The sequence below is a fragment of the Enoplosus armatus genome, chromosome 7 (assembly GCF_043641665.1).
Source record: "Enoplosus armatus isolate fEnoArm2 chromosome 7, fEnoArm2.hap1, whole genome shotgun sequence".
Taxonomy (NCBI): Eukaryota; Metazoa; Chordata; class Actinopteri; order Centrarchiformes; family Enoplosidae; genus Enoplosus; species Enoplosus armatus.
In genome coordinates, this window is record NC_092186.1 from 8,671,150 (window position 1) to 8,696,986 (window position 25,837).

Genomic DNA, 25,837 nt, shown 5'->3' on the forward strand with positions numbered 1-25,837 from the left:
CGGTGGGTAATCACCTCCATCCCTGCATGGAAAACTTTCTCAGAGACCAGCAGGGTTGTTGGCAGAGAGCAGCGCCCCCTGCGGTCACGCCAGGTATGGCAGGCGCACTGGAGTGACAGCGGCTCGGAGAGTTTCAGAGTGGGCATGTTATTAGAGATCTCTTCTCATCCCGAGAATAATCAAAGCTATTTATTTCCCAGTAAATGTTGTAACAGTAAAGTAAAGAAATGTTTCATTCTTCATTACATCCTAAAGAAGACGTTTACATTATTTGTGAATTTTGCTAATACGATAGTGAATCTTTATATATACATGTTTCCAATGCCCATACAAAGAATACGTAGCCTGGAACTTTATCATTTGTAATGTTTATGGCCATTAGTCGTTTTTCTGAGGAAATGTGTAAAGGGGATTTACTGAACAGGAAAATGGCGAGGACAAACTTTCTCATCTATTTAATCAACATTTAGTATTTAAAAAATGCAAATTTACTAGTGGAAATTCTAGTTTGATTGCTCTGGTTAGTGAAACCAAGCACACGCTATCAGAGAAAACGTGTATTTAATGACATAGGATTCAACGCTTCTTTTCTAACTTTTTTTTTCTAACAAGAAAAAGTTCACGCGCCAACTCCACAAATTCTCTCCAATTTCAGAGACGGCTCAAGCTTTATGCACAAGACAGGAGCAACTCCAAGAGTCACACTGGATATTGATAAATCAAACTCACACCGCCATCTAGTGGTTAAATACGAACAACTCACCTCAATCTTGTCTGCACCTCATCCATCAGTTACGTCCATAAATTAATGGAATATTATCAACAATTTGACGCTTTTAAATGAAGTTGTTTGGTTTTAGAAACATCTGAGACTGATATGGTAGAGATATGGGCGAACAAACATGACACTGTGTGACATAGAGGGGAGGTAAACAATATGGGGTGAACACTTGTCAGTGCTGCGTGATGGCCTTGGCTATGTACTTTGTAAAACCAAAACAAAGAAACAACAGAAACTCAATCATGCATTGGCTCTGCGCTAACATTTCCACATGTTTGCAAATGTGGCTGCTCTTATTGCAGAGACATAGCCTCTTATTAACCTATCAGTAAATGCATTTAATGTGTTGCTCATAATGTGCAACTCCATTATGTTTTTTTAAATTTGTCACTGCATGTTGTGCTCTGGCGCAAAGGCTTTTAGCTACATTCAATATATATACTTCACATGCAGCAGCTAATCTGAATTATCATGAAGGCCTGTGTGTAAATTATGTGCCACACAATCTGGGGTTGGTCCAGTATTCAGGGTAGGTAACTGACCGGGGTACAAAACTCGACACCGGGTCAGTGGGAGATGCACACCGTGCGGGTCAGGAGGCAGAGGCCGTCGGGTTCTTGGAGGCATAATCCCCGTAATGCTTTACGACATATGTCAGCTGGCCTCCAGCAAAAAAGCAATTACGTTTTTTTTTCTGCTACAGTATTCCACGTAAACCTGACAGTGCGCGTTTAACGTGATCGAGTCGTCGGCGGTTCCCGTCTTCCTCGCAGTGAGAGAAGTGAAGTGCCCCGCCCCTCCGTGCGCCCCACAGGCAAGCAGGCAGCACACCCACCACCACCACCACACCGAGCGAGCCCAGCCGTCGGTAACGGAGAAGATGGCAGAGCGGCAACAACAAAAACACGAAGGAAGGGTAAAGATCGGCCATTACATCCTCGGCGACACGCTCGGAGTGGGGACATTCGGGAAAGTAAAGAGTTAAGTCATGCTTTTGTGTCATGCCGACATTAATGTGTACGTTAGTGCGTTTCAGTTGGAGTAATGTGAAGTAGTCGCCGTGCCCCCCCCCCCCCCCTTCAACTGGCAGCGTTGAAGTTACCGGCGGTCAGTGAGCAGTTTGCGTAGCTGGACGGTTTAACGGCTGCGACAGGAGGGATTTAAAGCGTAAATGCGTTCTGAGAATCCGCTCGCTTGAAAGTCACAGTCTTTCACCGAAGCCCCTGTCTGTAGCTACTGTCTTCAGCTATGGCAGGTGTTACCCGGAGGACGACAGCTACAAGGAGATGCACAGTCATACTCACATTATTATCGTGAAACGTTAAACAATGAAGAGTTAATGTTGTGGTAGGTTTCTTTGCCCCGTCTTAAGGTAAAGGACGTGTGTTAAGCTTTACAGCTTGCCCGAAACCCACCGTGTGAGCTTAATGTTAGCTGATGAAATGTGTATAAACGGTGTAGCTAGTCCTATATGTTTTCCCATTGACAGCCAGTGGTAGCCTGGTAAGTGCCTACTGAGTCGGGGAATCCTTTACAGGCGTTAAGTTTCAGAGGCCTATCGCTGGATATTATTTCAGTTTTCTTAGCTAGTTTTCGGACACTCAGCATGACCTTGTGAGCTTTAACTCCATGCTCACCCCGCCTGTTTCTTGAGTGCGCAGTTCGTGGGATGTGTTAGCTTAGCAGGGGTATAAACCCACCTGAAGTCATGGCTAGCTACATTTTTAAGCGGACATGCATTCTGTATGAGGGAAATCATTGTATGCACTCTAGGAAATAGTAGAATCCATGCAGTCTGAATTCATATAGTTTTAATACCTTAAATTAATTCGAGCAGTTTATCCACTCTTTGTTTTAACATTAATGTTTTGTATTTGATGTTTGTCATCAAACTGATTAACTTGGGGCTTGGCAGGTACAGAAGCCTCCAACAACCTAAACAGGGAGGCCTGCAAATAAGGGCTACAGTGGGCCAAAAAATGATTTACTGTTATGTTGAAACCTGCAATGCAACACATGTCCAAATCAAACCTTAACCCATTAGTGCCTCTCTCTGCCTCCCGTTGGGTGTCCATATATCTTGTGCCTAACTGTCTGTGTATGAGCTCCCATGTGGTTTTACCATCTGTATGCTGTATCTGCTTCATATCTGTATTCTTTTGTTTTCAGTTGGCGAGCATCAGTTGACAGGCCATAAAGTGGCTGTAAAGATCCTAAACAGACAGAAGATCCGCAGTCTCGATGTCGTCGGGAAGATCAAACGAGAAATCCAGAATCTCAAACTGTTCAGACACCCACACATTATCAAGCTGTAAGTGGAGAAACACGATCCTCTATCAGATTTTAAGATTGTCGGTGCTGACAGACGAAGTAGAGCGATAACTGAGCTCTGTTAAATTAGTGGCTGTTGTATTGCGGGCCTTTTGCTATGTTGTGTTCCCTCTGTGTTGTGGCATGCTTTGCTTGTTCCTGTTTGTTTAATACAGCTGCGCTGTACTGAGCAATCCCACAGGGCTCCCAGGAGGTAGAACACACAAACATACCAATGTACATACACTCACACAGGATTGTACACTACATAAAGAAATCTGTTCTGGTTAGTACAAATCTCCATTTAAGATTATAGAAGTGACTGTAATTCCTGCATGACTAAGTCTTTGTCCTCAGCCAGGTCTTTTGGCTCCCCTTGGGTTTTTTCTTTGACCTTGTGTTCCCTCTTTCTCTTTACTTCTGTCTCCCCGGCCTCTATCTCCTTGTCAGTCCATGTCTCTCTGTCTCTCTCAACAATCTCGGTTATTTTTAGTTCAAGGTTGGGGTTAGTCCACTGTCACACTGTAAGCTATGGCAGATATGTTAGCTCTCAGGTCCTGAGCTGGAGCGCTGTGAAACACTCTGTCACAGACATGTCCATTCACAAACACAGGCACAAACACACATAAGTTTTATTTGTTACCAAGAGCTTCAGGCACGGACACTGCACTAAGCAAAGCAGACTCTGTGTGATTGGCCCTGTTTGTAAAACCAGCACGAAATGAAATGAAGTAGAAAACATTAATTAAAGTTTCGCTCAAGTGCTCTCATTGTTTAGATTTCCTTGAATCGGTGTGTGTATGAAAAAGACAGACATTGTGATTTGGTTTGTGCTTTTTTTTTTCTCCCATGGTGCTGGCTGTTTTGTGCTACACCTTGCTCGGCAGGAATGAAGTAGATTGTGATGAAGTGCAGAATCTCAGGAGCAACCATTCATGAGATTGGGCCTGCATGTTGATACACCTGACCTTTACAAAAAGAATGCCTACCCTCAGCAGCCATACATCACAGCTTAGCCTCGCATTTCTGTGCATACGTTTCTGTGTATTTATTCTGCGCATGTTTTGAAGTAAATACATTTGGTTTAGATATTTAGAGACAAGACGCAAGCCTGTTATGATATGTTTACAGTTATATTTAGATTTAAGGATATGACCTAAAATAAGACAAAGTTAATTAATGTACAGTAAGTTCATGTCACAACTGATGCATGTTTGTGTTTTAGGTACCAGGTGATAAGTACACCCACAGATTTCTTCATGGTCATGGAGTATGTGTCTGGAGGTGAGCTGTTTGACTACATCTGCAAACATGGACGGGTAAGACATTTCATCTATTAACTGACTGGAGTCCTCATCCACTGGGCTCCAGTTGTCACTGCATCAGTGTTAGTTCACTAGTAACCACAGCTCAAATTGGATAATCCGTAATGCTGGTGTGAAGCAGTGGCTGAGGAAATGTTTAGTGTGGATTACCACCTCCTATTAAACACTAATGAATGGATTGTTTTTTTAATATGACTATCTGGCAAAGTGATGACTGATGTGAGTGTTTCCATTCTTTAGCAGTCATAAACATACTGATACATGGTACTATTCTTTATGTTTCTTACTTTTTTCCTGCTATAAGTACTGTAGATAAAGCACTTCCAAGTGATATGATTTATAGTTTGAGTCGTAGTAATTCATTTGACAACTGTCTCCACCATTCTAACTGAGATCTGTCAATGATTATTTTAATATTCGCTTTAATTGCTTTTAAATGTTCTGTAGTAGTTTTTTGAGATTTAAAGCTTTTAGTGAATCATTGTATTCAACACACACACACACACATGTTCAAGACAGATACTGACAGCTATGTAGAGACAACCTCTTCTGTGGGCACTATTTTTAATCGAATAATCCTACTTGAACTTTATGTGGGGCCCTGAGCCATAACAACCTCATGAGTACCCTGATACATTTGTTCTAAACAAGACACGAAATAAACAAATAAACAGCTCGCACACTGCAGGGTGTGCACACTGCAAGTGGACATTGGAGCCCTGCAGTGTGCGAGCTGTTTATTTCGTGATTTGCTCTATTTCGGCTCAGCATTTGCCCTCTTTGGTTCGGATGTGCGTGCCTACTCTTATCTCTAAACAGGACACCACATAACACCATTCTTTACACACATGTGCTATAGGCCTGTTTCTGAGCTTGTTCTGTAATACTGTCTCACATTCACACAGTTACACACTTGTAAATCAGAGGTAAACTCAGTACAACCACAGTCCAATCATGTCCATTCATGTTGTGTCTTTCAGGTGGAGGACACAGAAGCTCGCCGTCTTTTCCAGCAGATTATCTCGGCTGTAGACTACTGCCACAGGCACATGGTGGTCCACAGAGACCTCAAACCTGAGAATGTCCTGCTGGATGCCAGCAAGAACGCCAAGATAGCTGACTTTGGTAGGATCTCCAAAGAACAGCGTTACAGTTTGAGGGAGAGGCAGAAGGATTGGCTTGGCAGAAGAATTGTTAGGGAATTTAAGAAGAGAGAAAGCATAACAGAATATGTTCATGGGGGGAATAAGAAAAACAAAGAGGCAGAGTTTGTGACAGAGCTGAGTGGAATTACCAAGTAACCGGACAGTTTGATTAGAGGCAAGTGAAACATTAGTTACAGAGTTATTGGACAAAGCGTAATTATACACTTAATTATACATGTAGAAAAGTGTGAAATCACCATCATGCACCTGTTAACCTTTTTATTAAATAAGAATGAAATTCTCACTTTCTTATCTGCTGTGACGTGATTGTTCTAGCTGATTGGTTAAGAGACTGTGCCTGATGCAATACGACCATGAAAGCGAGAAATATTTTCAAAAACACACGAAGGCCCTTGTGCGCTACAGGGTGTGTGGGGTGGAGAGAGGTCCCCTAGCAACAACCAGGTCTCATATCATGTCTGGCAGGTAGCCTTGAGGCCCAGTGTCATCTGATAGGGAAGGAATCGTTGGGGTGCGGCAGGGGTGTACAGCAGGAGAAGTGTTTTGGCTGAGAGCAACAGACACTGGTGAGCAATGAGACGGGAGTGTTAAGGGAACAGGGATAAAAGATAAAGGGAAGGTCAGCACATCGCAGAGCGTCTGGTGTTTAGCATTTGGCTGAGGCCCTGGCAGGCAGAGAGAGGCTCATCCAATTAGATGAGCTTTGTGTTCAGAGCTTAGAGTCTTGGAGGGTAAAGGAGGATAAAGATATCAGTGGTGTCCACAGTGTATAGTTCTCGCCCTCCCTGTGCCGGGCCATGTTTAATTTGACCTGTTTATCAAAGGATCAATAGCAATAACATGATGGTAGAGGATTGTTTCATTAGTCTGTGTGTACTCAGAGGGAAGACTGAAGGGTGTTAATATGTCTTGTGTTTGGACAACAGGTCTGTCAAACATGATGTCAGATGGGGAGTTCCTACGGACAAGCTGTGGCTCACCCAACTATGCAGCGCCAGAGGTCATCTCAGGAAGGTGTGTGTGTGTGTGTGTGTGTGTGTGTGATCACATGTATGATCACATGTATGATCAATGATAATCACAATTATTTATGTTTAGAGAACAGTTATTTAATCACCTTTTATTTATATGGCTTCAGAAACAAAGTAGTTGTGAAAACCAACCTGACAGGAAACAACCTATAAAGGTTCCCTGTGAAGTTTTCTTGTAAAGAACAAAAGTCGTGTTTAAATTCGGTGTTACTCACTGTATCCTTAAGGTCTAATAGACCTGCTGAATGCCTGTCCTTCTTTACAAAATAGTAAGTCTTTGTCTTTTAGTATTTTCATTAGTGCATGGTTCACATCCACGTTTACAAGCTTGAGGTCTTCTTCTTCACCTTTGCTGGCGCGTTGCTGCGTTTCTTTGTGCTTTACCGCCACCTATAGATCAGTGGAATACTGTACAACCATTGGAAGGAAAGTGTATCACATCATCTGCCAAATCAATAACCATACAAACAGCCTTTTATCTACTTACAATTATATTTTCACTACATAAAATGTACAATTATGTTGTTATAATGTGTTATAAACAATTAGATGTTTATATATTAAAGCTACATAATGGCAGTTAAAAGTTATGAAGTGCTATCTGCTCTTCCAGTGGACCGATAAGAGTCAGAGACACATTGTGTATAGATCGGTCTGTTTATCTGTTACATGTCGCATCTTGTCATCACTCTGTCAGGCTCTATGCAGGCCCAGAGGTGGACATCTGGAGCTGTGGGGTGATCCTGTACGCCCTGCTGTGCGGCACTCTGCCCTTTGATGATGAGCACGTCCCCACACTGTTTAAGAAGATCAGAGGAGGCGTCTTCTACATCCCTGAATACCTGACACGCTCTGTGGCCTCGCTGCTCATGCTCATGCTGCAGGTGGACCCTCTGAAGAGAGCCACCATCAAAGACATAAGGTGCTCACCCTACTCTGTCCTTTAGCTTCTGTATTTTTAAATTCTTTGTCTTTTTTTTCTTATCCTTGCCACACACGATGAAACGTCGTATGTGAAATCACTGTGAAGTGTTGCATTGGCTTCAGGCACTGCGCTGTGCTGAGGATTGCTGTCTGAATCAGTCAAATTATTCATACAGGTTCACTGCCCTCAATACTCCATTGCCTACAACTCATTTTTTAACATACTTACAATAGTGTGTCTCCTCTTGTCTTATTGCTAGCCCTGTAACTTTAAAGGGCCCCCATCTGAAGTGTCATTACATAAACAGAATGCTGTGTTTGACAACAGTTTGACTTCATGCTAGTTTAAATGTCATACACTGACATTTTGAGATTAATCTCCAACCTAAATCACCATTAGGTTTGGTTTTATAGTTAAGAGTGATAACCTGATGGTAGATTGAGTTGACTGATTATTCTCTCCTCTGTCAGGGAACATGAGTGGTTCAAGCAGGACCTGCCAGGCTACCTGTTCCCAGAGGACCCCTCGTATGACGCTACAGTCCTGGATGAGGAGGCAGTCAGGGAAGTGTGTGACAAGTTTGAATGCACAGAGTCCGAGGTTGTGTCCAGCCTTTACAGCGGAGATCCACAGGTACACAGGACACATTCACATTTATTTATTTAAATGAGTGCTTTCTCTGTTTATTAAACTGTGACTTTTGTAATATTAACAACATTATGTATTTATGTGCGTGCAGTATGTGTGTTTTTATATATTTCTGGGGACATCTTCCCAGAGACCCTTTGGCAGTCGTGATCTTTTAGTAGAGTTGGTTGCTGCGACCCTTGTCTCCTCTTCTTTTGTGGCTATTTTTGACCATGCTACCGACAGTAGCCAATAGACTAACATTAGAGTTGAAGACCTGTCCTTAGTGAATTATCTCTTTAGTCTTAAACTGACTTTCCACCCTCCCTCTGTCCGTGCAGGATCAGCTAGCAGTAGCCTATCACCTTATAATAGACAACCGGCGGATCATGACCCAGGCCAGCGAGTTCTACTTGGCCTCCAGTCCTCCCCAGGGCTCCTTCATAGAAGAGGGCATGCCGCTGCCCCCCGGGGTCAAACCCCACCCAGAGAGGATGCCTCCTCTCCTGGCTGACAGCCCCAAGTCTCGTTGTCCTCTGGATGCTCTCAACACAACCCGCCCCAAACCCCTGGCAGTGAAGAAGGCCAAGTGGCACCTTGGGATCAGGAGTCAGAGCAGACCCTATGATATCATGGCTGAAGTGTACAGGGCCATGAGACAACTCAGCTTCGACTGGAAGGTAATAAGATATGTCTACCACATATACAAATAAACACATGGTGCATACATAGGTCTACATACAAACTAGATTGTGTGTTATTTTGGGTTGTAGGTGGTGAACCCGTACCATCTGCGAGTTCGGAGGAAGAATCCAGTGACAGGAAACCTGGTGAAAATGAGCCTCCAACTGTACCAGGTGGACAACAGATCCTACCTCCTTGATTTCAAGAGCATCGACGGTTAGTGACTGATTTCAATATTTCTTATTTGTGATTAATACACCACTGGATATCAAATTCATATCTCTTTTTTCCCCATTTTATTTTATTGTACAATGTACTGTGTATGGCTTTACCTTAGTGCAAGTGCAAAGCTGTGAGTGCCAGTACTCGTGGCTCAAAGTTGGCACAGCTGAAGTGGTGTTTATGCAGATCAGGTGGCACAGTGCACTTTTATTTTAGTATAATATTGCATTTGTGCAGCCTGCGCAGGCCACCTCTTTTAGAAATGCAAGCGCAAAGAGCATTTATTCATCTGCCACATTGCGCCCTTTTATGCATGTTTAGTTATGTTATGACATGTATGTCTTTCACCTTCAATTATATATATATATATATATATATATATATATATAAATAGTTAGAATAGTTTATGGCGTTCCATAGGTGGCATCCATGACCTACCTCTGCTTGTTTTTCATCTTCTGTTTTTGAGACTTAAAACTCTAATTCAAAAGACAAAATAAAGAACTCATAAATATAACCCAAAATTCAAATTGGTGCTGGCACCATTGTTATATAATGATAGTATAATTATATAAAACACATTAACTTCATGAACTACTCCTCTGTTGAATGCTGATGCTACTATCCTCTGCTCATGTGACCTCCCAGATGACATCATCGAGGCGGTGGGCTTTAAATCGGGTTCGTCCACTCCTCAGAGGTCGGGCTCCACAGCCGGTCTCCTCAGACCCAGACTGAGTATCGACTCCGCAAGCCCAGCGATCGATCTTCCCCAGCTCAGCTCATCTCTTCCGGGGTCCCTGTGCGGTAGCAACCCTCTACTCACCCCGCGTCAGGGATCGCACACCATGGACTTCTTTGAAATGTGTGCCAGTCTGATCACCACTCTGGCACGCTGAGACCCGTCGACCTCTAACCTCGCCGTAACCTGGATGTCAGTGGGGTATTTAAGCCATTTGCTGATCCGGGATGTAGGGAGTGTAGATGTTCAGAGAGACTTCCTCTCTCTGTCTCCTCTCTGTCTCTGTTCCGGTTGTATTGGACTGGAAGGGTGAATGGAAATGTGAAAAGCAATGCCTGTCACCTCAGATTAAGGAGACATAGAGAGGAAGCCTTTTTCAGAAAGGCAGATAAATAGCTTCTTTTTTCTTATTTTGACACAGTCCTTGGGTCAGAGTCTTGGAGTTTAAACATCAGGCCACAGTTTGTGAAAACTGATCCTGGGTCTGGAACCTGTGAACTAATGGAGGCCAATTAAGTGAGAGGTCACAGTTCAAAGTCATGTGGGAGTCAGCAAAGGTCAAGTTTTCTATCACTCCTCCCAAAAATACCTTCAATCTATTATCAACTGCTGAAATGGCGTCACCCACCATAACACTTAATGGCGGGAAATCCTGCTGAGTTTTCCCCGGACACTGATCAGAGGTCAGTTTTGCTACTTGTCGTATATTTTGATTAAGGCACTGGTTTTTAAAACTGACGTTAAGTCTGTGTCTGAGGAACGTTGACACACGTTTTCTTTCAGGTTTTATAGTATATGGTTTGTAAAAAAACAGCTTTTGTTATTCATGTATATTATATTTATATACAATCATATTATGTAGCTGAAAAGGTAGACAGAGGTATACCAAATAACAGACTTTATACACCATAAAGATGATTATTATTTAGATATCAGATCCATATTTATTTTTGAGAGGTTGTTTTTTAGGCACTGTAGTTATATTATTTAAGCACTGCATCAACATACAGTTTTATCCTGATTTTGAGTAGATGTAGAAGATTAATGACCCTAGAGAGACAGCAGGATAGTTGGACGATGATACTCTGCTTGGTACTGACTGTGTCCTGCATTTAGTGTTGAAGCACAGATACACACCATCTCACATAGGTTTTAACAACCACCATATTATCTGACTCTTTTTGCACAGCAATGGACTTGTCTTTCAAAGATACTGTGCTTACCGTACATGTCTATTATGCATTCAGTAACTGTCACAAATATGCAACATGCATGCACACAGCCTCCTTCACACTTCAGCTGAGTCCTTAACAAATGACAAGTTGAGCAACTGTTAATATGCTGCTCATCCATGCATGCACAAAATGTAATTTAAAAAAAGCAAGCACGCCTGTGGCATCTGTAAAATAGACCAAAGCCATGTGCTGTTTTTAATGGAGAATGTAGCAATTTTTAGGGCTGCAATTATGCACCATTTACATTTTCATTATTCTTTTTTATTGCTTTAAGCCTTTGACATTTCAAAAAATGTCCATCTGAAATTAGATCCTAAGCCCTAATTTGAAGTCTTGAATTTAATTTTCTCTGATCAACAAAAAAAACATATATTCCACTTAAATATTTACTATATATAGTAAATATTTAAGTGGAATATATGTTTTTGCTCTTTTTATATGTATATATAAGAGCAAAAAGCAAGGATATCTACAGCAAATGTTCATTTTTACTTGATAAATTGCTTCAATAGTCAATCAATTTTCAAAATTGCTATTAATCATATTAGCAATAATACACTTAATTAGCCCTGTGTCAATCCTGTATGTGAATGGATGATGAGGTGATGATGAAAACCGAGGAGTAGTAAAAGAAGAAGATGACAAATTCATGTGAGATGGTGTGTATCTGCTGCAGGACAGTATAAGCCACATAAACCTTTCTCCAGTTGCCTTAAAGAATGCAACACAGTCATTCTGTGCATAATGTTTATGGAAAGTGTGCGCGCGTGAGCCACTGTATGTAATGGAGATCAGATGGTCACATGATGCGTCAAGTTTTCTTACTGGCTTGACGCTGGGTTGTTGGGAGGGTCTCTGCAGTGGTTTGTGAGTTTGGCAGAAAGTGCGAACAAGTGTTCAGTGTCAAAACATGATGCTTTGGTGTTTTGCAGCTGTCTGTGTGTGGATCTTCTGTTCAGTCTGCACTTTAAAACTCAGCAGTTTGCAGATTTACTGTTTTATTGCATCACACAAACTTTACTGTACCTGTTGTTTCTGGTCCTACGTTTTGATGAATGCCACGGTGTTATTACTTTTATAAATGTTCTGTGTTGTCCTGTCGGATCGTACCATAGCGCGGTTGTGTTTCGCTGTTGTCATACAATACTTTAATCTTTTCTGACTGAATGTAAAGTGGAAGCTGGTGCTGCTCAGATGAATCCTCCCGTCTGTCTCTCTGTCAGGGTTTGTCCTCTCAGTGGTTTTAAAGCAGTGTTGTTGTTTTGATGGAGAGCACTGGGCTGTTGCCTTTCTTCTGTTCTCAGTAAAACACAGAGGTTGGAGGGGTAGTATGTACAAACTGATAACTCCAAAATGGCCGATATATTGGGACATGATTGGCAGAAGGGCAAGGAAATAAAATGTTGGTGTAAAATAAGAGTGATGAGATAGCATTTCATAATAATGGGGACAATTTGGCCATGTTGGAGGTTCACACACACACATTGGTCTAGACTATTTAACCAGTTACAATGTTGTTAACTGAGTACTTTGTTGGACCTACAATAATTTGATGTAGTGTGGTTCTCGTTTGTTTCTCCACTCAGTTGTAACAGTTGCACCATGTTTGAAATGGATTCAGTACTTTTTGCCTTATGAGAGCATTGTGACGGCTTTTGGTCATAATGGTGAAAGCCACATTCTTTGTTGCTCTGCTGAAACCCTTTATTACATGTATTCTGTTTTAATGTCCTGTGTAGGGTTGCCTTTCCTGTCTGTGACGCACATACACCACTGATTATACTTTGATGTCAGGGGGAAACTCTGCTCCCTGCTGCAAGACACATGCAACTGCTCTCACACACACACACACACACACACACACACACACACACACACACACACACTCAGCTTTGTAAACACTAATCCATGTTCCTCAGTCAACCCTCTATGTTACACTCTATTGCTGTGTCTTAAATGACTTGTCTTCTGTATAGTGAGCTACTTTGGTCACACCAGGATCGTATCTGGCCCGTTATACAGTCATTACTGATTCTGCTGCTCTTGACAACAATATAAAATATTGTTCAATGAAATGCATTATCTTGCAGAGGTCATGGGTGGTATTTAAAAGCTCCTGATATAACCAGTATTTACTGTCAGATGTAGTACTGTACCATTACAACTGTATGCAACTGCCAGTGGCATGTTAGTCATGTAAACTCTAATCTGTGTTTAGAGCTGGGAACACATGCCAGAGGGCCTGATCAAATACAGACTTTCCATGTTGTACCAAAGTGAGTATTTTCAACAGCAAAGCTGCTCTGTTTATGTGTGGTGGGGTTTTTATGATTAGTGTAACCTTAAATACTACAGTGTATGTCGTGTGTGTGTGCGCACACTGGTTATTATGAAAGAATGTGTATAAGGGTGTGTCTCAGCGTGTGTGTGAATGTGTGTGTTTCAATTGTCTCTCTGTCTGATTGGGGTTTGGGTTTCTCTTGTTATGCACTGCATGATATTGCTGTTATAATTTGCACTTTAATGAGTATTTATTGAAAAACAATAAACAGACATATAAAAAGGAAAATGTTTTTGTCCTAAAGACTCTGTCAATTTGGAAATATTACACATGCACACACACCATCACAGAGGATTAGTTTTGTGTTTTCCAGACAAAAATGCACCCATAGATGTCAACAATATTTTACATGAAAATGACCTCAGGTGATCCTCACACTACTTTCTCTTTCTGTAATACTTATTATTCATCAGTTTGAGGGAAAGTTTTAGAAGAATGGCAGCACATAAAAGTGACACCTGCCAGACATCCGCTCCATAAAAATGAAAGAAAGAAAATAACGTTTATGCATGATGAGGTGCAACTATGACCAATACATAGTAACTGGTGCTAACAGAAACCGTCACTTGTTTATTTTATAGTAAGCTCCATGTTGTTTATTGGTATGTTATTATATATATAACCGAATATGTTTAAAACTCATTTTGAAGCATTTAAATACTACGACAGGAGTAGTTGCATAATCACCTCCATCATCTATAATGATTTTTAACAAAATAATGAGGCTAAATAAAAGTAAATAAGATTCTCATGTACAAAAAAAGCACAATAATACAAACACTTGGGAAAAAAACTGACCAATATCCAGTAAATGTTGAAGGTGGTCTGACAACAATGTTAATCAGAGTCCTACAGGTGCACATGTAGAGGAGGACAGAGCATGAAATTAAAGAAAATAGATCCCAGCTGGCCGCACAAAGGCTTTTTAATGATTGCTGATGACCAAACCTTAAAATCTATTAAGTCTTTGTTCATTTGTAAGTTTATTAGCCATATTGCTTTTTACTCCTTTGCTGCCAACACTGTAAACTGGTAACAAGTGTGTAGGACACTCATTTCATCCAACCCTTGAAACTGCTGTATGTAGACGAAGTTAAATATTCAGACACTGATTACTTGGTGGGTCCTTTGAACTGTGTTCTGGACTGTGGATTCGTGGTTGATCCTGAGAAACAAACCTGGCAGAAGAAAGACTTTTGATTACTGGAAACATGGATGAAAATGATTAGAAAACAATTCTCCCTTATTTCACGTGCCCGTGGGTGCTGTGTATTTCCTCAGGATGGTGTCTCAACTGGAAAAATACCCTGATCTGAGAAAAATCTACATTTTCCATTGGCTTCCAGGGTCACAGTACCCAGAGAGCCTCTGTGTGTGTGTGTGTGTGCAACAGTTTGTAAGTCCTTTCCTGGGATCAGCAGTCCTTGGTGCATGGTACAAAGTCACTCAGAGCCGCCAGGCAAACCGTCCCTTGCTGGTTTCACACTGAGAGCTTCAGAAAAAAGCCCACAAAGAGTTCTGGTTGCTGAGATGGTGTATCGCTTGTTAAGAAATCCTCTTATCTTGCTCCACTTGTAAAATCAACATACTGATCCACACATGCAGTCACCAGGTAAATAAGGTCATGGTCAAGAAGATGAAGTTACTATCGCAGTGTAGACACGGGTCACGGTGTGAAGAATAACACCGGGGACAAATCCTGTTTCCTCTGCCTGGCTGCTTTTTGTTCTGCTGTTCCAATCAGAAACACATCATGTCAGTATGTGAAGTGCACAGTGATGAGCAGTGAAGACCGAGTCCAGGTGATTCATCCTCACCTTGTTTTATGAGAATTACTCCGCGATCAAGTCGGCATACAGAGCAGGAGGAGGTAAAATGAACGTATCAGTGGGATCAAAATCCACTTCCGGTGTGGAAGTAGCTGCAGGCCTGTGGAAAAAATTTGATAAATAACTCGACCATTTCCTCTCCCACTTCCCATTCTCCTATGTTCCCCAGAAACTGATGTACAGTATGTAGGTGCGGCCATGTTGCCTACTGTACCAGCAGGGACAAACAAAGGTGACCACATTGTGACCATGAATGTGACACCCATCAACAACTCATTGTCCTACCAGGACACCATCCCACTTAACTTCCTGGTAGGAGAGGAGTGGATTCCCCTGTCCGTCTCTCTCTTTCTCTCAAACACAGAAAGAATAAAACACTCTTTTCATGCTCAGCAAACCATTCCAGGCGAAAAGGAAGCAAACTTGTCTGTCTACAGGTTGCACAACATGTTTGGCATTTTTCTTTGTGTGTGTGTGTTTTACTTACGGGTGAACTGCTTCTTCCTTCACAAGCACAGGACCTGAGATGGAAACACAGTGTTTTGGCATTAAGTTTCAAAATCCACTTATCAAACACATCAAATGCTTTAACTAACTATTAATCCTAATTAATTCTATTTAGTATTTATTATATACTTTATAAAATGGATTTATGATGTTGCACATCATTATACAAAATGTATTTATATCATGGCAAATAGTATTTATATATTGTAAATACATTCTATATTTCTATACAGAATTCCTATATAGTTTTGGGGGATTTCGGGGATTTTTCAGGCTTCACTTACTTGTCTCTGGTTCAGCGCTGCTGTAAAAAAGACGGAAAAGCAAAAATTTAAACCAAATGTGTGTTTGTGTGTTTTTGTGTGTCTGCGTGTGTGTTTGTGCATCATGCCTACCTGGCAGCTGGCTCCACAGGTTTGGGTGAATGGAAAAATGTGGCCAGCTTCTGAAGTGCTTCATGTCTTGCTCTGATAAAGAGACAAATAAATATGTACTGTATATCCACAGTGTGTGTGTATGTGTGTGTGAGGTCAACTAATAATGAAGCTGGTAAACTCACTGCACATGGGAGCCATCTGCGCTGATGTCACTCTGGCTGTGCTGGTGGTTTATGTTAAGATCTTTGTTCACTAAGAAAAGAAATAAACAAGACAGATAAATATAATGCACTTTCATAACACACCTACAGCATGAACTACACCATAATGTCACCAGGTAATCGTTACTGAAGTCACCTAACCTTGGACTCGCCATTACACACTTTAATAGTTACATCTTCCTGTTTACTCAAACCCTGCTCGTCTAACGAGTCGCATGGCTGTGATTCAGCGTTTAAAGTATGAAAACAGGCCTGGGGGGTCAGTAAGTCTTTAAATGAACTTTAGAACTGGAAAGCATCATGATTTCAGTCACTTTGAACATGGTCTGATTGTTGTGCTACTGGAAAAAACATCCAGTTAATTTCTTCTAGGGTTTTCAAAGTCTGACACACAGACAAAACTGATACAACCGCACCCCCTCCTCAGTAATCAAACATATGTTATAGTGCAACATGAACATAGTTTATATTCATGGATTGTGTCACACCTGGGATTATTCTGATGATAATCAAGTTCAGTCCCAGTAATGCTTTGGGGGATGTAAGCAGGTAGTATAATGTTGCCATGGAGATAGTTAGTTAGTCAGCTGTAGGCTACAACTTGAGTCCAGGTTTTCTTTAGTTGTATGCTATGTACCCACTGATGTACAGACAACTAACAGTGGATTACTTTGATACTGAAGAAAACCTAAAAACATGGTGATTCTCAGGAGTTATAAGGAGCGTATTTTTTCTATGATTTCCAAGCAGACTTGTGGACGTTTATTTGCGATGAAGACAAAGTGCTAGTCACACTGAATCTAAACATTTGTCTATCATGTCTGCATGTTCACATTAAACTGAGTTATGACTCTAAGAAGGAGTATGATTTTTAACACAAATTGTGGCAATCTGTGGCGCCAAGGGTTTTAAAGTACCTTAATTTGTTACAAGAGCTCACAGTCACAACTCATGGAGCTGCTGCTGCTCCAACTGCTGACTGTGTTGATAAGTCGGAAAAACTACAATAACTAACTTCCTATTGTTTGTAGAACGTCGACATGTTCCTGTCCCTTTCACCTCACGCAGTGACTTTTCCTCATTACTCTCCCTCTGCGTCTCCCCTTCTACTCTCCCACGCCCCCCAGGGGAGGCGCACCTCACAGTTTGAAAACCTCTGATGTAGTCCTGTGGGGCGGCGAGCTCGGAGGAAAAACTCAGCTCTACTCTTGTGTGATTTTACAGAAAACAACCCGAGAAACCTTCACAATAAAAAACTCATTATGTTTGTAGTATATCTTTTCTATTGCATCTGCACACCCCCATTAAGATAACACGACAAATACATACATGAGTGTCACATGAGTGGTACATAACTTACTGTCAGGTAACAATAATGTGACAATGTGATAAGTCGGGTGAAAATTTCCTTTTTTTCTTCTTGTTAAGTATCAAAACTAGACTATTAAAGCACTATCAGTACAATTTGCTGAAGAAAAGTCTGTCAAAAGCCACAGATTGAACTACTGTTAATACAGAAGTCTGGTTTGGAATTTCTTACCCATGTCTGGCATTGAGAGTGTCCTGTTGTGGCCCCTGCAGGGGAAAAGACATTGACAAGACACAGCATTGGTCTTAAGAAAAAATATAACACTTTGCCCCCAATCAGTATTCAGAGATCACAGTCACTGCTGCTGATGGGTCTCAAAAAGTAGAATGAATCCAAACTGAGTCATGTAGATTCAGGCTAACATGGTCTTACATTGGAGTCAGTGGATCTGCAGCGTCAGGGGGAGGGGAGAGAGGTTCATCATCACCGGTCCACTCCTCACTGTCATCTGTGACTGAACACATCAGCATCAACATTAAACTGCTGCAGAGTAAGTTAAATACATACAGTTATTATGAAGAAGGACAGGAGATACTTACAACTTTCTGCTGACAGTGGATAGTGGTTTGAGGCCCTGAGAGAAAGACAGCAAAAACAGCTATAAGTCACCCATTTAACTTAACAGTGTAATGCACAATGAGTGAGGAGTTGCATATGTTGGCATTGTCTTGTCTGGATGTGCACACATACCTGCTCCCCGTGCTGGTGACCTCCGCCTCGATCACGTTGTTGTTGGCGCTCTTGCGGCTGATTGCAGCCTTCTTTCCCAGCTCCAACATCTCCTTAATGTCCAGCTCCACATGATCCACTGCAACATGTCCATCTGGAACACACACACAGAGTCAGTGGTGCGATTCACAATCAGTGACTACAGCACATCTAGTTACTTCCCTGTGCTAACATTGTGTAGGGAGGGGAAGTGCACAAATGTAACAGCTTCCTTATGTGATTTCTGTTGTTGTCATCACACTCGAACAGGTTAGGTGCAAGATTTTCATCAAACTCTTTCCTTATGCATCATTTTACTCCTGACTGAACACATTGCTAATGATAACATCAGACTCAGTTTTTTTAACTCACAGTTGTTGCTGCTGTCCCTGGCCAGCCATTTCCCTTTGGGACAGTTGGTTGTTCGGATGATGCTGATGATGTCACCGCTCTTGACTGGCAGATCGTTCTTGCGTCCTTTGGTCGTCACGGTTACCTTTGCCTCGTACATGGCGTCCTCCTGTCCTGTGATCTAACAAGCACAGCGGCAGGTTAACACCACACACTCACATATGTGCCGACACACAGACATAGTGCTCGCACATACACTACTTGCTATAGAGAGTGTGATAAATATGACACACACCTTTTAATAGACTGTTTTCATTTTGACATGTCAAAGCAGGAAAAGCACAGGTGTAAATAATAACTTTAATGATGGCTGCTTTCCACTTAGGGGAGGCCCCACCGGAACAGCTTACTGTGACACTTAATGGAACTGAGCCATTGTTAATGTGGCTAATTCCAGCTGTGCTTTCCCTACTTTGACCAGTCAAAATGTCTGCTGTGGAAAAGGTCTGTCCTGCGGGGCATAAACTTGTGTGCAATGCATTGTTTACAATATACTAATACTGTTAGTCTGCAATAACTGATTTTTTGGCCACTTTGAAACAGCGGACACTTGCCTCTTAGATAAACTAACTAACCAAAAGTTATCTATTACTCATTCCACATATACTCATTTGAACGTAAGTTCACTATTCACTCTTCTTTCAGCTCTGTTTTTGGTCTCTTTCCTGAGGAGAAATATCTGGCTCATTGGTTCACCAGCTAGTCGCAAACTTTGTCTGTCTGCAGTTTGGTACTGGGCAGGTAGTAAACAGCTGGCTGCTACGCCCAAAAACATCTCTATGAGAGCCGTGAGAGTGAACCAGAACAGTAAAGTTGCGGGCCGGACAACCAAAACAAGTTATAAGATGCTAAAATGCTCCATAGAGCTGAAGGGAACTACAGAGTTCTCTTTGTGAACTCTCTGTGGGTTCGTCAGTAAGAGCAACTCTGTGATTATTAATATAAAAATATTGATTATTGCTGCTCTAAATATACTGGACAGTGTGATATCGTCTGGCTTCATTCATGTTAATTAGAGACATGTGTTGCCAGTTCTTTGATAACTACAATGTGTCCCATTCTTTCTGTTTGGCCAGAGATATTGGTCTAGATTTTTTGTACATAAGCAGGACCCAGCGGATCCTGGAGAAAGTCGTGTTCTTTTGTTATAATATATAATATATATATAGTATATCGCAGGAGTAAAGAATGGTCCATAGATCTTCTGTCAGAAAAATCACCAACAATGAAGCCATGTTTACACAGCCTGCACATGTTGCTCAGCTCAAGTCTTCCACTGGGAGGAATGAATCCAGACAGGTTTGTATGCCAAGACATATACCCCACCCTCCCCCGCTGCTGGTTCACCCTCCATACCTCCCGCCTCTGTCAAAATAACATCACTCACTTTGAATTTCTTCTTCATCTCGTTCTCCTTCTTTTCCCTCTCTTTCTGCTCTTTCTTTTCCCTCTCCTGTTTCTCCTTTAGCTCCTTCTTCTCCTTTTCCAGGCGCTGCTTCTCTTTCTTCTTCAGCTCCTTCTCATCCGGCCCTTCTGCTGCGGGTTTCTTGTCGCACCTGCGGAAGAGAGAATGAGGGACATGGTCTTGTTTGAAAGGGACTCCATCACTGCATGTTTAAATGGCAGAGGAGATTATGAGCGTTACAGAGGCAGAACAAACTCTCTCATCACTGACAGCGTCTGGGGGATAACCGGGATGAACAGAGAAGTGGGTCAAAAAAAATAAGGCCTTACTTGCCAAACCTGCCCGTCTTGCTTTTCTCTTCATTCTGTAAACACCAACAAAGAGATAACGCTTGATTCACGTTACACTACATCATTAGAATCTCCGACAGATAAGCAACACTTGAAGGAAACTACGTTGTTAAATTGAAAAGTGACTCAATTCTCATAAAGCTACTTACTGTTTCCTGTGCTGCCTCAGCGTATGGATCTGTGGAGAACACACAGTCATGTAAAAGAGGTGCAGAAGTCAACTTAGAACACAAGGGACGTTCACAACGTGTAGAAACATTATAGTTTGAGATGATCCTCAAGATAGAATCACACAAGATAACATTATTTATTTATGGCTATGAGGGCCAATGATGGGATCTATGCAGTATGTATAATATCTGTATATATAATCTTGATCAATATATAGATGATCAAGCAGAATTATATATGTGCTGCACATTGAGTAATACTCATTCATCATAATTTAATAGAAAAATAGTCAGCACTTCTGTCATTCATAATTGAATGCTAATACTGAATCAAATCTCTTACAGGATATGTGCAATATTTCAGGCAAAGTGATTTAAATATCTTATCGATAAATGTTCAGCTGTGATTATATCTGGTGTTCAAAAAGTCCAATGTCTCATTGTGTTAACCAGAAAAGGGATCTTACTCTTTGGTGGTCCTTTGCGTTTCTTGCCCCCGTCAGTCTTTCCTTTCTTTTTGGTGGCAGACGAGGTGATGTCCTCGTAGACATTTTCTGTACTCTCATAGACACCGTTGTCGCCGACAGCTTGGAGCCTGGGTGAGTCAGAGGGAAAGGACAGACAGGAATCAAAACCAAGTTCCCAGAGACGAGCAAAGTGTTTCAAAGCGAAGAGAGTAGAGTTATTCGTGTGTCTTACCCTGCCTGAGAGACAGGGAAGGAGGATTCTGGTAGTGGGTTATCTTGGTCTCCAAACACCGGCGCTGCATGGACCTCAGCTCCTGGGGTAGTTATCCCGTTACTGTAGAACTCTGGCAGGTTCTGTCCGTCTGAGTCTGGACCTGTGTACTCCTCATTCCCCCAGTCTGACACCGGCAGCTCTGGAGAATTAGCATCTGAAACCACGTCGTCAAACTCTAGGACGTCCACGGCATCAGTCTCGGAGAATTCAGGAAGAACAGGAATCTCTGTAAATGAGACACAATATGAAAACAATATTAGTAATAATATTATCTCCTCTGTCAGTGGACAGCTTCAGTCTGGCTTCACAAAGTTGTAAGTCTAACAATGGAGGCCGCACCATTATTTTCCAAAGGAGAAGGAGGGATGAATTCACTCAGGTTGACAGAGGGAGGTCTGTCTGGAGAAGGGAGGACCATCCTAGGTGGTGTATCCTCAGTGATACCTTCCAACACCGGAGAAGCTTGCCCTGCAAAGGATTATATCGTGTTAATATACATATGCTTTCACAAACATCTTCATTTTAGCAGCAAGATTTGCATTTGAATACAAGGCAGTAAAAAACTTCAGCTGAAACACCTGAAGGAAGTCTCCAAACACTTAAAGGGAGAGAAAACAAGAGCAGCAGAATTTGATTTGTGAGGAAACCAAACCAGTCAAACGCACTTTGGAAGTTGTTGTGATATAACGCTGCAGAGCGGAGATAATGCAATTAAAAGTAAAATCAGGACAGCTTAACAAAGAAACGTACATCTGTTCAGCTCACTTAAAAAATATGTTCAAGTCTTCTTTGTATTGCTTGTTTAACTTCGGTTTTTAAGACACTTTATTTAAGGCACTCTGTTCTAGAAAAGGTACAATATAATTAAATTATACGACTCTTCTTCTTCCAAACGTGTATTCAAATGAGATCAAAATAAGAGGACAATAAAACAATCATCCTGAATTATTTGGCTAAGAGGGTCAACAATGCTTTTCTACTGAGAGTTTGCACAAATTCACAAGCATATTACTTCACTATATAACGTGCGCAACAGACTTAATGAAATGGTAAATGGCATGTTGTTTAACGTTGATACATGCATGAACACCAGGATGCACTTGTAATAAGCTCTGTGTAAATGTAGTCACTGTCAACACAGCAGCAGACTCTCTTCTCATCTCGTGTCAGTTTAAGCGACAGTGAAGTGTTTGTCACTGCGGCTCTCTGTCGTAATGATGGACACGCTGCTGTCATTGCTGACATACCTCTGCAGCTCTGCCCTGCCTGCCGCTCAGTTGTTTCTGGCACGACGGAGGAATGTCAGGACTGTTCTCGTTGTGTGTGTGTGTGTGTCTGTCTTTAAAGCTGCTTCTCCTAACCAATACCTGAGGTAACCCTGTGGCATACATCATACTATACATACCAGATTTTCTGTATAGCTGAAATCCAACACTAACAAATGATGTTCTGCAGCTGCACAGTACACAGTTCCTGATATCCTGATGGTGAGATATGCTGTGGTGTGCTTCATGTTCCGGTAAAAGAAAATCCAAAAACAATGAAATGTCCACAAGAAAGCAAGACGCAGAGAGTAGAGGAGAAGAACTCTGCAGGGATTAGCCCACTTACGGTGGTCAAAGCCGTTAACTTGTGCTGGTTTCGATGGGAGGGCGTTCCCTGCCCGATCCTCATAATCAATGGGTGGGAGCTCAGGGAGAGAGCAGGTGGGACTCTGAGGAGGGGGGAGCTCTTCTGGAGGTGGGGTGATGGAGTAGGATGTGGTGGGGTTTGTCTGTGGGCTGAAAACAGATGAAGAAGTTGTAAGATGTCGACTAAATAGTATAAATCGACTGGAAAGTGTGTTTCTTCACTGATAAACGTGTGTGTTGTTTACCTGCTGGTCTTCTTACGTGCCTTCTCCAGAGCATTGAAGATCCTCTGGTCACACGGAGTCCTTTTCCCTGGGTTCATGTCCTCTGCCCTCTCCAGGGCTGAGAGGGCTGAGATCGGACGCTGGGCTTTGGGAGACGAAGTGGATGGAGGGTCTACGACTAGAGGAGGGGGCTTCTCCACTGCCGCCATGATTACAGCCTCTATATCAGCCTCAGTTACAATGTCATGCTCAGGAGGTGACGGGGAGGGGGAGGGGGCCACTGGAGGAGGAGCTGAGAGGGCACGACTGGGTGGAGGGGTTGGGACAGGGCTGGGTGGACTTGGGATGATTTCATTTCGGCTGGCAGGTCTGGAAACGGGCAGGGCAGGAGTTTCTATCTCAAGTGGGGTTTCGCTGTCTGGGGTTGGGACTTTAGGAGCTGGAATAGCAGGAATAAAGGCAGGAGGGGGGGTGAAGTCGGGGGAGGCAGGGATAGTTATTTCCTCTGCAGCACTGAAGTCAGGTAAGGTGGGGATGTTTGATAGAAGGGCTTTAGGTGTGGAGATTTCAGGCTCTGGTGGCGCATCACTAATGTCAGAAGGCACTGGGATAAGCGGAGCTGGTCCAGGAAGGTCTGAGCTTAGGTTGTCCAGGATGGAATCAGCAGTGACTGAATATCTCTTTGATGACTTCCTGAAACCCAGGAAGCCCTTCTTCTTTGGTGCAGTGGCTTTAGGTGGAGGCGTGGCCGGCACCAGCTCCGCAGTGCTCCTCTTGGGTGCTACAGGGAGCACCAATGGGAGCTTCTTGACTTTACTGTTCTCTTTCTTCTGCTTCTGATCAAATGAAGCCTCATCAAGCTTCTCTTTGCTTCCCTTTGTCTTGTCTTTACCTTTCTTCAGCTTCCCTTCCCTCTTGTCGCTCCCCTTAGAGTTAGCCTGGATAAGAGGCTTTTTGCTCTCCTTCTTCTCATCCTTGAAGACCACTCTGGGGGCCAACTGTGTCTTCCCTTCCAGGCTCTGGTTAATAGAGGTGAGCAGGGAGGGGCGTGCTCCCGCAGGGAGGTAGTGAGTGGGGCTTTGGGGAGGAGGGACAACCCTCGGTTTCTCTGGGAGAGCAGGTTTGACCCTGGGTTGCTTCAGGAGGTGTTCTTCATCCTGGAACTTGGCCCTCAGGGCCTTGAAGTCCATTGTGTCATCCTGGTGAAAGGATCACACAACGCAAGCCTGAGGTGCAATACTACAATCACACAAACTACATGTTCACCTGAAGGTGTCTGAGATCACAAAAATATGTGCCACGTATTATTAAATACAGGCTTCTGCTTAGCAAAGATGAAGAGTGAAATCATGGCATGTGTCAGCCCTCACAACACAATGACGGTTTGGTTTCTGTTGGCCTTATTTGCATCTATTGGCCTTTCTGTACAGCTAAACAGAGAAAGTAGGAAGGCCTGATTTGTAGTGATGTGGATCACTAAATCAGGAGGATTTCAACACACACACACACACACACACCACATAGGAGGCTCGAGTTAGTATTATAGCCTAAATGTATTCTTAAATTGATGGACAATTACTCTATTCACTGAACAGACACCGACTCGGTCACAGCTCACTGAAGACTCATATGAAGTCATTATGACCAGACACACACCTGTTAACACAATCAGGTGTTACAATTGTTTATGTTACTGTTGTAATACAATAAAACATCGTTAAACACACTTTGCGGAAGGATTTCAATTGTTTGTTAAATTGCAACGTACCTGATCCATTGTTTTGAATTATCCGCTGAAACGACGAAAGCCTTTCTTAGTCAAGTCAGTTACTTCTTCAGCCTCTCATAATGTGTCCGATGGAAACACACAACATTCACTAAAACACTTTGTCCGACCTGTCCCGACTGTGTGCGTGTTCCTCCTCCGCTGTGATCGAGAGGAGGCAGATGGTTTCAGTGGAGGAATGAGGTCGAGTAGCAATACTCAACCTCAACTTTAAAAAACAGTCCGTCCCGTCAAACGGGTCTGTCCCCGGCTGCGCATTTAACGCAACACACCGACTCCCAACAGCTTTTGGATTTTTTTTTTATCCTTCAGGAATGTCGCCCGGCTGGCGCAGGTGAGTCACTGTCATGTCACCTTGTATCTGGAGTTGTTCTTCATTAAACTGTTCAATTTCCACCGGGACTTTTATACAGCAAGTCCTGGATCTTTATTATTCAAAATAAAGCAGAGTATATATAGTTGTTGTTGTGAGAAGGTGTGGTCCTTTGGTAACACTTCATCGGACTCATGGTGTGTTAAGATTACATTTAATGCTGAAGGTAAACAGAGGAAAAGGAAACAGAAGAGGTCGGTTTGCATTCCAGGTTTGTTACACAGAATACAAAAGTATTTAAGCAGGCATTTGTAATATCACCACATGCTACAGGTACGCAGCCTTCGTGTTTGAAGGATATTCTGTATTATTGCCAACCTGAGCTGGTACTGACAGGTGTGCCAGA

At 42.4% G+C, this 25,837-nt stretch overlaps 2 protein-coding genes across 4 annotated transcripts; one reads left to right on the top strand and one right to left on the bottom strand.

The window, feature by feature from the left end:
• The first annotated feature begins 1,661 nt into the window (after positions 1–1,661).
• prkaa2 (protein kinase, AMP-activated, alpha 2 catalytic subunit) lies at positions 1,662–11,001 on the top strand. Of its 3 annotated transcripts, XM_070908366.1 has the most exons (11): positions 1,662–1,761; positions 2,951–3,092; positions 4,317–4,410; positions 5,397–5,541; positions 6,509–6,596; positions 7,311–7,535; positions 8,009–8,178; positions 8,264–8,271; positions 8,507–8,845; positions 8,939–9,065; positions 9,720–11,001. In XM_070908366.1, the coding sequence occupies exons 1-11, from the start codon at positions 1,662–1,664 to the stop codon at positions 9,968–9,970; spliced, it is 1,689 nt and encodes a 562-aa protein (XP_070764467.1). In that variant the 3' UTR covers positions 9,971–11,001. The 3 variants fall into 3 exon arrangements, with proteins under 3 accessions (XP_070764467.1, XP_070764465.1, XP_070764466.1); XM_070908364.1 differs by lacking the exon at positions 8,264–8,271 and having other exon boundaries at positions 5,322–5,541; positions 8,009–8,171; XM_070908365.1 differs by lacking the exon at positions 8,264–8,271 and having other exon boundaries at positions 8,009–8,171.
• Positions 11,002–13,673: 2,672 nt separating this feature from the next.
• LOC139287947 (PML-RARA-regulated adapter molecule 1) lies at positions 13,674–25,265 on the bottom strand. The gene is made up of 20 exons (XM_070909165.1): positions 25,101–25,265; positions 23,354–24,531; positions 23,089–23,258; positions 21,817–21,945; positions 21,436–21,703; positions 21,204–21,331; positions 20,716–20,744; positions 20,546–20,580; positions 20,199–20,367; positions 18,773–18,932; positions 18,383–18,515; positions 18,232–18,266; positions 18,065–18,146; positions 17,864–17,898; positions 16,285–16,354; positions 16,121–16,192; positions 16,010–16,029; positions 15,706–15,739; positions 15,207–15,318; positions 13,674–15,120 (listed from the first exon to the last, which is right to left on the bottom strand). The coding sequence occupies exons 1-19, from the start codon at positions 25,107–25,109 to the stop codon at positions 15,222–15,224; spliced, it is 2,853 nt and encodes a 950-aa protein (XP_070765266.1). The 5' UTR covers positions 25,110–25,265; the 3' UTR covers positions 13,674–15,120; positions 15,207–15,221.
• Positions 25,266–25,837: the final 572 nt, after the last annotated feature.

Bases quoted from the DNA above. Each gene is read 5' to 3' on its own strand.
- prkaa2 (XM_070908364.1), top strand. From the start codon at position 1,662: ATGGCAGAGCGGCAACAACAAAAACACGAAGGAAGGGTAAAGATCGGC. The intron at 4,411-5,321 runs GTAAGACATTTC...ACATTCACACAG, and splicing joins ACATCTGCAAACATGGACGG to TTACACACTTGTAAATCAGA. The intron at 6,597-7,310 runs GTGTGTGTGTGT...TCACTCTGTCAG, and splicing joins CCAGAGGTCATCTCAGGAAG to GCTCTATGCAGGCCCAGAGG.
- LOC139287947 (XM_070909165.1), bottom strand. The intron at 18,516-18,772 runs GTGAGTTAAAAA...TGTGTGTTCCAG, and splicing joins CAGGGACAGCAGCAACAACT to ATGGACATGTTGCAGTGGAT. The intron at 18,147-18,231 runs GTAAGTATCTCC...TGATGTGTTCAG, and splicing joins TCCACTGTCAGCAGAAAGTT to TCACAGATGACAGTGAGGAG.